The sequence below is a fragment of the Balearica regulorum genome, chromosome 7 (assembly GCF_011004875.1).
Source record: "Balearica regulorum gibbericeps isolate bBalReg1 chromosome 7, bBalReg1.pri, whole genome shotgun sequence".
NCBI classification, from domain to species: domain Eukaryota; kingdom Metazoa; phylum Chordata; class Aves; order Gruiformes; family Gruidae; genus Balearica; species Balearica regulorum.
In genome coordinates, this window is record NC_046190.1 from 13967788 (window position 1) to 13980619 (window position 12832).

A 12832-nucleotide genomic window follows, 5' to 3' on the forward strand; every position below is an offset into this window, starting at 1 on the left:
CTCAGCCCTGCTTCTACAAAAGAAGAGTGCAAAGCTTATGGCCCATGCTAGTCCTAAAATGGGTAGGCAGACAACATGCTTTATTTTGAAAAATGTAGAGAATTATGCTGGAATGATGTGGGTGAAGTTGATGGAGAAAATCTGACATGGAATAATTAAATGAATAAATGAGACAATAGACCTTTGTCTGCTGGAATCTGTGAGGAAGCAGAGGAGGGAGGCAGGTTCAGATGCAAAGTTGGTGGTAATTTTTTTGCCAGATGAGGGTTCTCCATCCATTTCACTTGCCCTGGAAAGTTGAAGCACAGATGGGCCCTGGCAAATGAGCAGTGCAAATGTTTGACCATTTGTTGTTTTGTTTTTTCAGACTGTCTCTGACAGAGTGTGGTGATTTGCATGGCTGAGAAGCAGGTCTGACTTCTGCTGTTTGGATGTGTTGTGATTCCTGTGCCAAGCACAGGGGCAGTGACAGTCCGGCAGAGGCTGTCTGAGAGTTTGTGGGGAGACTTGGCAGTAAGGGGAGGTCTGCAAAATGTTCTGTATCGGGGCATGAGCCCTCTGCACCCTACAGCCATAGGCTTCCTGACCCCTCATGTCTGGGCGATTCTTCATTGAGTTATACCAGCTTAGAGAAATGCCATCACAGAGATAACAGGGCAGTGTTTTTGCTAAGGATGCAAGAAGCTTTGCAGTTGCAATGAAAAACAGAGGAGTGGGACACACAGGGGAAGATATCCAGGAGTTTTCTCATCTGGAAACATGAAAGTGCAGGGTCTGGATGTCCTTACTGGTAACCTGAGTTACCAGACAAATAGTGTTTTGCCAGTAAATGTGTGCTGCCCACTGGAATTGGTATCTCTGGATGATTTCCCTCTTAACTGTAGGCTTGGAATTAATTTAGTGTGATTTAAGGTCTTTTGGGCTTATTGGGCCTGGTTTTTCTTAATTTGTTTAGGAGTTTTTGCCAATGTGAAAGAAAGAGCAACTTCATAGCCTTGCCTTGCCAGGGGCATTTTATTTATTAAGCTTTTGATCTCCCAAACACACCTCTGGTGTGTGCTTGTCCAGTATGAACCACCCTGTGTTCAGAAAGGACCTCTCGGGTCAGCGTTTCACAAAACCACCTCTCTATCCTTACAGAGTCCTCTGGGAAGACTTGGGCAAGCATTTGCAGACTTGCATCTTTGTGCGTCTTCGTCCTAATTGAGGGAAACGTCTTTGTGCAGGGGAGCTCTTAAGATTTGAATAATGTGTCATTGTCATAAACACTTACCTGAATTTGTCATACACCTTCATGTTATCCCAACTGGAGGTGGATTTAAGTAGAAGCTTGTGGGCTTTTCTATAGTAAGGCTTGAGTACCCAAATGCATGGCACATAAATAAAAATTATATGAGCAAGTCATGTCAGTGCCAGGACTATTGGTCATTCTTTTATTAATATTAACAATTTGAGAGACAATACTTCAAAACCATAATTACCTCCCTCTTGGTCTCTCAGTCCTGCCTCTCTTTCAAGGTTTAATCCTTGAACCTGTCAAGACAGATACACAGACGTTTCTGTCTCTATCCATTGTACAACTACGTGCTGATTGAAGATGGAATAATAGTTCATCCTGGTCAAAAATGAAAGAGTTTAAGTGAGAAACTTTCAAACTTTATCTGTCATTTTTAAATCTACTTTTCAGAACCCTGATGCGTTTAGACCAGCTGCAGTAATGAGTTAATTATTTGTGACATTTCTCTGAGCACCTGGAGTAGACCCTCGCTTTCCATTGCCTTATGGTCCTCCCATGCCAGAGGCCCAGAACTATGTCCCAGTTACTTCCAAAACTCTGCACCCTCTTTTCCTCTTTCCCACAACCTTTTATTTATTCTTACATCTACCCCCCTGGTCCAGTCTGAGTCACTACCATGCACTCTTCATCCACCTCTCCGTCTGAGCATCAGCATTTGCCGTCATCCAACCTCCACACTTCAGTGCTTTGGGTGCAAGCTTGGAGTTACTTGAGGCTCTCAACAAAACAGAAACAGAAAGTGTTTTCATGGAGGTGAAACAATTTATTTCTCTGTTCTGAGAAATGAACTGGTTTACTTGCACCTTCCCCTCTTGCTGAACTCAGGGCCATTCCCAAACATCTGGCACTAATGATTAACGATAATTAAAGGATACTTAATATGAAAAGTCAAGGAGTCATAACCATGTGGTACAGCTGGCTCTTTGTATTTGTGTGCAGAGCTGGGATTGACCCCACTGAACATTAGGGATCTAGAAGCTATGTATCTGAACTGCCTCAACGGGCTGCAGGGAGAGACAGTCAATGATTCACCCCACCCAGAGCTAGATGTCCATGATGAGTTAGACAGAACAGCCCCTGAAGGTCCTGGTCTTTCTCTAGCGATGATACAAGTTGATAGACAAGTGCAACCAGTCTCCCATTTTAGACATATAAATTTCAGTGGGGTGAATATCATTCTGTGCATATATACGCACATGCCTACACAAGCGCTGTATATCTCTACGTATACGTGTCTGCACGTGGGTTTTTTATAAATATATCTGCATAAATGCAACACACAGCACTCTGCATCCTTACAAGTACCTGCATGGTTTTACACCCATGCACATGTATTTTGTGAAACCTTCTAGCTGTAACATAGTCCCACAGAGCTGTTTGCAGTTCACATAACCTTAAGTGATGAATCCCTGCCTGTGCCTGGTGCCCTGCTCTGCTTCAAATGCCATGTGCGGCGTGCAGCAGCCTGCCTGCAGATGAGCTGGCGCTCTGTGGAGAGCCGGCCATCCCCAGCACCAAGGGCTCCTTGCTCAACGCCCTGCCTGGCGCTACAGCTTTTCAATAGCCTTTCGGATCATCCACTCTGCGAGACTGTCTGCAACCTGTAATATAGAGAGGCAGACATCGTTAAAGGCTAAAATAACACACAAAAGCCTATCTCCTAAGGAGCATGTGAAGCCTAGCAGTGCACGTCCGCCTTTGCATGCCAAGCAAAGGAAACATGCTATTACTGATAATACTCAGTGATTGTGCAAGGCTGAATTCTGCTCGCTGGCACTTTTTATCTCTCACTTTTCCTGTGCAAATTCCTTACTGTTTCTGGATACTTCCTAGTTGGAGCTGTGTGCATTTACCTCTGGTTTCCACATCCCAGGAAGAATGTCACTTCCCTGTCCTTTCCATCCTTTCACCATCTGTTTTTCTCTTTTTCTTTACCCTTCTTTCCTTGACCCCACAGTGCTTCCTTCAGGCTGTTGCAGCTCTGCCTTGGAACTGTCTTTCTGGAAATCCCAGAAACTTGCATTTTCTGCTTGCAGAGCGACAGCAGTGTCCCTCATCTCCTCAATGCACTTTTTGTTCGCTCACTGGAATTGCGTTGGACTTGGCTTGCTCCCAGGTGGATGTTGTATGTTTGCTGAAGAGACGTTTGTTTCTCAAAACAGCATTGCTGCTCCCTGCCACTGTCCAAAATCAATAGACCAACTCTGCCCGGTTTTACACCCTCGTTTGCACTTCCTTGCCCTTTATTAGTGTTTCTTATGGCTTCTTAGGGTTTTGTTCCTTAACAAAAACAAGTAAAAATTGACTGGCTGCAGACTTTATACCCGAGCTCAACGATGAACGTGCAATGGCAAGTTACTACCGGGTGGATTTCATTCCACCTCTATGCACAGAGCTGAAAATTGCAGCACTTTGGGAGGTGAGTCAGAAGCAGGAGAGCCAGCCCTGCCCCAGAGCTGCCATGTCCGTGGGGCGGGAATGTGGATGGCTGGGTGCGGAAATGGCTTCGGCTGATTTTTATCCACTGCCTGTGAAATCCTGGAGTCACTGAGGTGCTTTTCAATTATCCCCCTTTGGCCCGGCAGGACCACAGTGCTCCTAGAGATTTCCAGGCAGGGGACCACTGATTCAGGGGGGTCAGATTTCCTAAAGCGTCCTGTGAGTTAGAAACACAAATCTCCATGGCAACTTGGTAGGGTTTGTGCTCCTCCATCATTGAAAACCCACTCTGTGCTCCAGCTCAGTATTGACATCTGTAGCCTGGTTTTTGGGAAGGGTGAACACCGGTGACCTGTAAGGAAGTGGTGACTCTTTGAGAAGGTGTCTGATGTCCAGGACCCCCTGCAATATGTATAACTTGGGTATTTGTGTTTCTCTAGTAATGATACGTATCATTTGCAGTGCTTGCTCTTGCCCCATTGACTGCACAAGATCAAGCCCTTTGAGATTTCAAACCACACTGTAGATATTAAATATCTGAGCCTCATAACCTTTCTGCAGATTAGGTAAGTGTTATTGCTCGGCATTTCAAATGGGTAACTGAAGATATATCCCTGCTGAATTTGATGGAAAGAGGTTAAGTATCCTGCCCGAACCAAGAAGGGTGTTAGTAATAGAGCCATCACTAAATCTCAGCCCCATCCACTGTTGGTTAGACAGCATTGCTCCTCTGCATAAGTCTGTCTCCTGCTTGAGGTGCAAGTGAATAAAACATGCTTTAATGTTGTCTGTGTCCTTGTTAGCCTGTGCTGGCAAGGCATTTCTCTTTCAACATGCCATAATTATTACTGTTCCTGGGCAGTTTCTGACTTCCCCGTGTTAGTCTTGATTTACCAGCTGGATGCATTCATTTATACACACTAGGAATAAGGGCAGAGAGCTCGCACCTTTGTTACTTTTTAGGCAAGATGGCAAGATTGAGTGGATAGTGGTGGGGACTAGGGCATCATTCATTCAAATTAAAGCACTTGAGTTTTCTTCCTGCATTGATGCAGCAACCAGCAGCGCTCTGTATGCATGCCCCGGCACTTGGATCCACCAGGCTGTTGCCAGGCTTCGGTATCTGATGCTGCTTCTTACTGCAAGGTCTTTTTCTGGTCTATAGTGCAGATGATGGGCCAGTGCCTCATTCTTCACAGGCCTGCTGAGATCCCGTGGATATTCCTTGTGCTTTTGTAACATCCCTCAAACAGAGAAAGGAGAGCTATAGGTCTGAAAACACTTGGCTTTGAATTTCAGGCCACCTCAAAACAAGACCCCATCATCTAATACTGGAGACCTGCAGTTTCAGAGCAGGATTTTTTCATTTTTCATCTGTTTTCCTTCACATCCCCAAGCAGGAGTAGTCTTGGAAACAAATCTGGCCACTTCTAAAGCGCAGTTAAAAACAGCCATGAAGGGTAACCAACTGCCCTGTCCTGCCTTTGTGCTTTGGCTGGGCTTTCTGGTTTGTCTGACCAAGATCAATCAGATGTCTCATGGGTTAGTATAACCAGTTTACCCTAATACACTTTCGTTTAGCTCTGGTGCAGTTTTTCATCTGTCTTTCAACATTGTTTGTCCTACTTTCAACTACCAGAAGAGCCAGACCATCTCATTTTGTGAAACAGGTTTACAGCACCTCTAAGAAGCTTGGTCTATATTTAACTTGTAGCTTATTCTCAGTGTTACTTAGCACAGGAGGAGGTGAACTCCAGCCTCTTTTCTGTTCCTGCTGGTCATTTCTAGAGGCGATTTCAGAGTTGTGTCAGTTGGAGCTGCTCTCCCATCTCTGTGGACTGGGGACGGATCTTTGGCCTCTTTTGGCACCATCAAGCTCAAGAGTCTGAACAGCGAATTCATAGCACTTTTCTGCCTTGCATGCTTGTCTTATTGATTTGAAGTCTTGCTTTCCAGTACACTTCAACATTATGTGGTTGCTTCCCAAATTGTATTGTGTAGTTCCCAAACTATTGCTGAATGCAACAAGCGCTGTGTGCCTGTGCCTTGCAGAGTGCATGGATGTTGTTACCCAGGATGTGCTGCAAAGCCTTCTTCATGCAGAAACAGCCTCTCTGCCTTTTTTTTTTTTTTTTCCAGAAAGTTAATCAAACTTCCTTTCCTGTTCATTTAGGAGTAAATTGTTGTTTGGTTTGTTGGGTTTGGTTTTTTTTAGCAAACTCTGCTTTTGCTATTGACAGTGCTTAATGGAAAGCTTTATGGAGCACATTAATCTGTTGTATTAGTGGATGTTGAGTCTGTAGATTTTCACTGCTTGAACTTGTGTGCATTGACATAGAGCCCACAAGCCCTAACTGCATTGTTTGAGGTGCTGTGCAAACACGTCACGGAGACTGTCCCAGCCACAGAGCACTTATCTTCTCAGCCTTATGGTTTTACACACATGGACCAAATTCTGCTCTTGTACACATGGCAAAAAAATTACATTGGCTGACTCTAAGAACCATTGCTTGTCTCAATTCACTGCATTCTACTTACATTTGCAGTCAAGATATGCTATTTCCTTTCTTCTCAGGTAAGTAGCCAGGCACGATGCTTTCCATTTGTATTCCCTTCTCCCTGCCAGGACTGTTTTGCCTGCTCTTGCTTGGTAGTTTAGACGTTTGAAGCCATGTTTTGAACTTGACTTTTCTAAGTGCTTCCCCCTCCCTGTTTTGTTTTGCAGGCACTGGTTCGGCTTCCTCCTCACATTTCACAGTGTGATGAAGTCTTCAGGTTCTTCGAGGCTCGCCCAGAAGACCTTAACCCTCCGAAAGAGTAAGTGCTGTGATGACTTTCCAGTGCCGCTTGGTTCTTTTTGATTAGCTGGAAGGAAAAGGTCATTTGGTTTTATTACTGCCGTAGGTGTGGGAACAAATTTTGTACCTTTCAAGCACTACTTAGAAAATGCCCAGCAATTTATGTACAACCAAGTCTGATGTGCATAGGACAAGGGAGTCAAGCAACCCTCACACACAATTTTCAGCCATCCTCCGCCCACCTTTGCATTGTTTCTTGCTGATGGTTCTAATGAGGGAACCTCCCGTGGCTTGTGGGTTTTACCTGATAATTATCACCAAAGAGTCATTTAGCTCCCAAAAGCATTGGCTCAGCAGCAAGGGGAAATCCTGCCAGTAAGCACTTGGCTCATAATTACCAGCTGCTTCTTTAAATGTACTCCTGCTCAGAGATACTTAGTTATCTGAAGGGAGCAAGATTGTGGTCTAGATCCAAAATTGTCTCTGGAGAGTCTATTCTTTCTAAACAGGAAGCCAAGAAAAGGTTGGGAAAAGAGTTCCCATTGAACACGAAACAGAATGGTAGCCTTTACCTTGGAGCCGACAGGCTGATTCATGCTGATGCCGTCAGGGTTCAGAGGACTAATTTATCCAGGGAAAGCATTGGCAGGAGGGTATTTACAAGCAGTTGTGCTGCCTTGCCTGATATTTCCTTTTCTCCTTCATACCAAACAGGATATATTTTATTATGCTCCACAATAAGATTTTGACTTGGTCCCATTGTGTTTTGTGCTGCTTTGTTGCATGATTTGAAACTTGATTGCGGGTTGTGTTACTGTAATTTGCTTTCTACAGTGTTCGTGCAGCCCATTGGGTAAGGGGAAATGGATATAAAGCTTTTGGGGTTTGGGCACTTCAGCACATGCAAACCTGTAGTTAGCAGAAAGATTTGTATCGTATTGGCCTCAGCTGTCTGTTCCCATGCTGGTGTAGAGGAGAGGACCTTTGCAGTTTGATTTCCCAAACTTCATCTCTTGCACATACGTGGTTTTAGACAAGGGGACAAACTAACATTTTCTTCTAAAGAAAACGCTGCTAGTGTAGCTGAGAATTAAGTCTTTTTTGTTTTTGGAATGAGAAAAAGAGCAGTTTTGAAATCAAAGGTCTGGAAGAAGAACTTGGGGCTTTTTTGCCTTTTTTTTTTTTTTCCCCTAGCCAACCTTTTTGTTTGGGGGTGAATACATACAGTTGCATGTTCATTGTTAAACACATATTGCAAAGTTAGAACCCATTGCGGCAGGATATGCCTGCACTCTGAGACCTGCTGACCAGTTTACACTCAAGGCCTGAAGAAGGTTTGCAAAGGTTGCTTGATCCCACAAGATCCCCCTGATGCAAGGAGACATCCCCATGTCCCAGGCAGAAACAGACACTCAGAAGAGGAGTGAGGTCCCCAGGGTTTTAGAAGAGTTCACCTGGAGTATTTGAAATGGACCTCAGCAGTCTGCTTTAAATGCTGTTTAACACTCCTGCCTGCTTTCTGTACAGATACGGAGCATACAGCATTAGGCCTGAGTAAAACAGAGTCAGGATTGTACCTCCACAAGGCAGGGAATGGGAACTGAGGTCCACTTCTGGGCTTCTAGCCATTATGGCTTGCTTTCTCTTTTCCCTCCTACAAATTGTTGGGGGCCTTTTGCTGAGCTCCCTGTTCAACAGCCTGCAACAATTTTCAAGTTACTGTTTGTTCCCCCCAGGAAAAACAAAAAGGATGAAATTTTCTCAGCCCAAGCCTTGCATCTTATTCCAACCTAGTAATAAGTGTGGTTTATTTCCCTGGAAAATGTAGAGCAATAACCTGATTAAATCTCACTTCACTAATGTCTGCAAGACATTAATCTAGCTGGGTTTAAACAAATCCTACCTCGTCTTCTGTAATCAAACAGATCTCAGGGAAGGTGTCTAAAGTTTCTGCTGGGAGCGCTTCACAAAAGATGTATTGTTGAACCTGAAGATTAGTCTCTACAAAAAGATGATGTAAAAGCCAACGGAAACATCTTAGTGTTTTTCTTCTGTGAACTGGGGGGGAAGGGAGGACGTCTGGCACTTGCTGGACCACTGTGTAGGGTCTGGGGGAGGGACACCTCCAGGGCAATTCTCAGCCGCAGCAGTCACTGCAGGAAGGAGCATGATCAGCCAGAGAAATCCTTTATTTAGTCCCTTGTTTTGCTACTCTGCCAAGCCCCTCCAGAAACAGTGAGCCAGTGGTATACAACTCTATGAATTCAGTCTTCCCTGGACCTCGTGGTCCATCATCCATCTCAATGGAGGTGGCAGGAAGGTAGCCTGGGGGCAGCATCTAGACTACACTAATTATTTTCTTTATTTCTTCAGCTACTTCTTTTAGCCTTCAGTGCAGAGGTGATTCGTATATTGATTCATCAGCATAGACATGGCATTCAACTGGCTCGGTTAAAGAGCAAATATTGCTGAGTGAAGGACTCAGCCAAGGGGTGGCAGAATGGAGTTGCTTGTGCCACCTTCATGTCTTCTCTCTGTGCACGAGGCGGTATTTAGTTTCATGATCACCTGCTCTATTTTTTCTGCAGCAGCTCAGCCTCATAAGACAAAGCTTGACCTAGAGTTTAACTAACTAATTTTCAGGAGTGTAGCCTTAATCCCATGGGCATTCGGTTTATTGACCCAGAGAGTCCATTGAGTTATTGCACGTCCGCAGATCAGCGATGAGCATGTGCTCCTTGCCAGAAAAATGTGGAAGCTTAAACTTCAAGGGAGGAGGCACAAAAAAGCCTGGTTTACCTCACAGCTGGAATGTGCAGAGAGGTATCCGTGCCCTTAATTGCTCAGCTATGACTCACGATGATGCACATGCAGTAATTTATGTATTACTGCAGTAATTCAGCTGCAAAGCTGTGTCCTTCACTTCTGTTCCTATTGTCCTAAAAGAAACCAACATTTCCCTGTAGTCCCTTAGGCACTTTTACAAATGTGTTCCCGGCTTCTTCCTTGTAACTCTTCATCTGCCCTACCCTTGCCTCCTCCCTACTTCTGCATACTGTCCTCTCTGGGTTATGCTGTGTTTGGCTTGCAGGCTGCTCCCCACAGGGTCATTTCCTACTGCTGCTGTGCTCCAATTGCCCGCAGTGCTGAGCAGCACGCAGTCCAGCTACAATAAAAGATGGGCTTTCCCAACACTGTAATAATCTGGCCAATTTGTTCGGTTGGATTCACAGCTTAGATTTTGTTTCCTGTTTTGGTGATGGTCCAGGCTTTTGAGTCCTCTGACAATAGGCAGAAGGTATTCCATTCAGGCCCATTAAACCTCTTCCGTATACAGCAGCTTACAGGCAGATAGCTGGAGAGATGTCACAAGAAATCACAGCGTTTGAACCGTCTGTCAGCCTCCTCTGAGTCTGCTCCTGCCAGTGGAGCTAGCTTCAGGTCAGATAGCTCCCAACAGCAGGTTTCCTTCATGCTGCATGGAACAGACCGTGGGAGGACACTAAATCCCTCCATGGGATAGTGAGGGAGCTCTCTTGGACCCTTTCACATGGTGAAAGCATGTCCTTTGTCAGGGAGCCGGCACGCATTGTGAACACTAATGTGCAAGAAGGGTTTGGAGCTCCAGTACCCCTGTTCCCAGGGCAGCCGCTTCTGCTGCTCTCGCTCTGCTCCACTGATTAGCTGCGGAGAAGGCAAGCTTCAAACCATCAACTCTGGTACAGGAGGAGCAGTTTTCAACTGCTTAGGCTTGTAATATGTGGAATTTCAGTGTCTGAGCAAATGCATATGTTTACAGGCAAATGGCTGGGCTTGTGTCTTGTACCATGCCCATGTAAGGACCAGATCCTGCATTGCTATGGGAAAAGATACTGTAAAGTAAGAAGGAAGTGCATTTTTATTTATCCATTACTTTAAGTTAAAATATCATGTCACTGAAAGCCATTCATTTACTGGATACTTGTGTTAATAATTACAATTACTGATAACTAAGCCAGCAGTAGATTAATTTCAGACTTCTACTGGGGATTTGAATTCCAGGCTGAGGTCAGGCCAGGGCTCATAGTCAACAAACAAAATCTCAGAAACCATTTTTTAATGATTCTTTTTTACTAGAAATAACAGAAATACCCAAAGAGTAGGATTAATCAATTAGACATTGCATATGGTCCACTGCTTCTAGGGCTTTTTTTGTAGTTTCGTTCAAAGTATCACAGCCAGACCGTTCATGTGAGAGTTCACTTTTTCTTTCTGAGTCTGGATCTAGTCTAAAAACTAGACCAAGAGCCAAGGATTCAGTTCTCCAATACCCCCCCTGCAGAAATGCATGCAGGCTTAAATGAGATTTCTATTTAAACCACCACTAACAATATTAACAACTGAATTTAAAGCAATTTTCAGTATCTGAGAATATTTTTCCTGTAAGAATCATAAAGTGATTTTCAAACAATATGCCAATCCAGGAAAACTAGGGAATTTATTAGGTATATGACATAATATTATGAGGACTGGTACAGAAAATGGACTTAATGCTGAAGTTGCCTTTACGGAAGAACAGAAATGCTTTATTGTGGTCTGTAGCCATGAGCTTTACTGATCATATCTCTATCACGTAAGTATTGATGTAACACTCCAATACCTGGATGCCAGGCAGTCACTGTAAAATGCAACCTGGATTCTCCCTTTATTCTTCACGTATTACAAATTTCTGATGAGGAATCTGGAAGGAAGTTGCTAGGGTAATGCAGTGGCCATGTAAAGAACGCATGTTTTATTTTGTCTACCAGTGCTAAGCACAGTTCTCTGATACACTTTTTTCTATCCATAAACATGATTGTGTTTACATACGATTACTTCTGTTTACCAAATGTACTCTGATTCACCCTGTAATAGCAATTCAATTATTTATTGGTAAAGGAGAGAAGTTTTTAATCTGTAAAATATCTATCTTTATTTTGATTTGATACTATGCAAATATTTGTTCTTCTGTTTCATCCCTTATATTTCATCCCTTTAGAATTGTGTTTCCCAACACATTTGATAGTCAAATCTGTGAGCAGATGTGGTATGAGGAAAGCTGTCATTCTTTGTTTGTGGTTGCTCCTTCTTACAGGACAGATAATTTTCACATCGTTTAGGAATGTAGTCAACACCATTTTATGACAATCGGTGTTACAGTCTGCACTTGGCAGTGGTATTGTGACTGCTCGATGCACAGGTTTTATTAGGGAAATTAATTCCACTTGAGAGATGCAGAATGGAAATTAATTTCCCTAAGAAATGCAAAATCAGAAAAAGATGGAAGTTTTATTTTTAAATTATTTATCAGCTAGGAAGTGAATTGTAATATAAAGAGCAGGAAAAGCTCTCATAAAAGATGGTGGCAGGATAAGGCAGTGAAGACCCACTGTTCTGAAGGGAAGAAAAAGCTAATATTTTCAAAAAATTACTTAATCACCTTCACTGAGATTTAGGTAGCTAAGGATGCAATGACCTGGTAGGACTGAGTTTGCCAAGAGCCTTCCTTGGCTACTCCTAATTAGTCATCCAGCTCTCACTGATTTCAGTGGGAATTAGGTACCACAACTCTTTAGGCATCCAAGCACCTGTGTTTAGTTTTTCAACGTGCCTGTTTTAGGACTGTATTTACTAGAAATATTTGGCCTCAGCACCTAAATTTGTCGTGAAAATGTTTTTTCAGCTTCTAAATCTCAGAAGTGGTTTCCAGCATCCTGCCCATAGTGTGGGACCATAATAAATCTGTTGCCGGGAGGTCAGGCAGCCTTGTGACCCAGAAATACAGGAGTGAAGTGTGGCTGATTCCCAGTTGTGCCCCCTTGGACCTGGGGAGCAGGAGCTCAGTTTCTGGAACCCGGCCGTTGTCAAAAGGGGCCCTAGATACGCTGAGTGTGTACGCTGCCTTTCATCAGTGCGTGTCACTGTGATCGTTGGGAAGGTCTCACTTGGAGATTGTTATCTTAAATAAACTAAGCCAATGCAGGGATGGAGGAGTCTCTAGGAATGGGAAAAAAGGAAGTAATAGATGGGTTACTTGTCCTCTTCTTTAGTTTCATATGGGACTTTCCCTTTTCCTTGCAACGTTTGGGCTGGAATATCAAATGGAGGATACTGAAATTTGCTACTGGATGCAGCATCGGTGATACCAGCAAATAATGCAGCCTTCTTGAGAGAAGATTTGAATCTTTTTGCTAATCATCCAGAAAATGAAAAAAGAAATTATAAGTAGATAAATATCAAACAATAAACCTGGGGGAAAACAGAAAACACGTTAAATGAA

The 12832-nt window shown here is 43.6% G+C and overlaps 1 protein-coding gene across 4 annotated transcripts in view; it reads left to right on the top strand.

The window, feature by feature from the left end:
* The window catches only part of SH3PXD2A (SH3 and PX domains 2A), a 269997-nt gene that overhangs the window by 113231 nt on the left and 143934 nt on the right, over positions 1-12832 (top strand). For all 4 annotated transcript variants that reach the window (XM_075757990.1, XM_075757991.1, XM_075757988.1 and 1 more), the window contains exon 5: positions 6462-6553. In XM_075757990.1, the coding sequence (XP_075614105.1) occupies positions 6462-6553 (92 nt within the window). The remainder of the gene's footprint in view (positions 1-6461; positions 6554-12832) is intronic.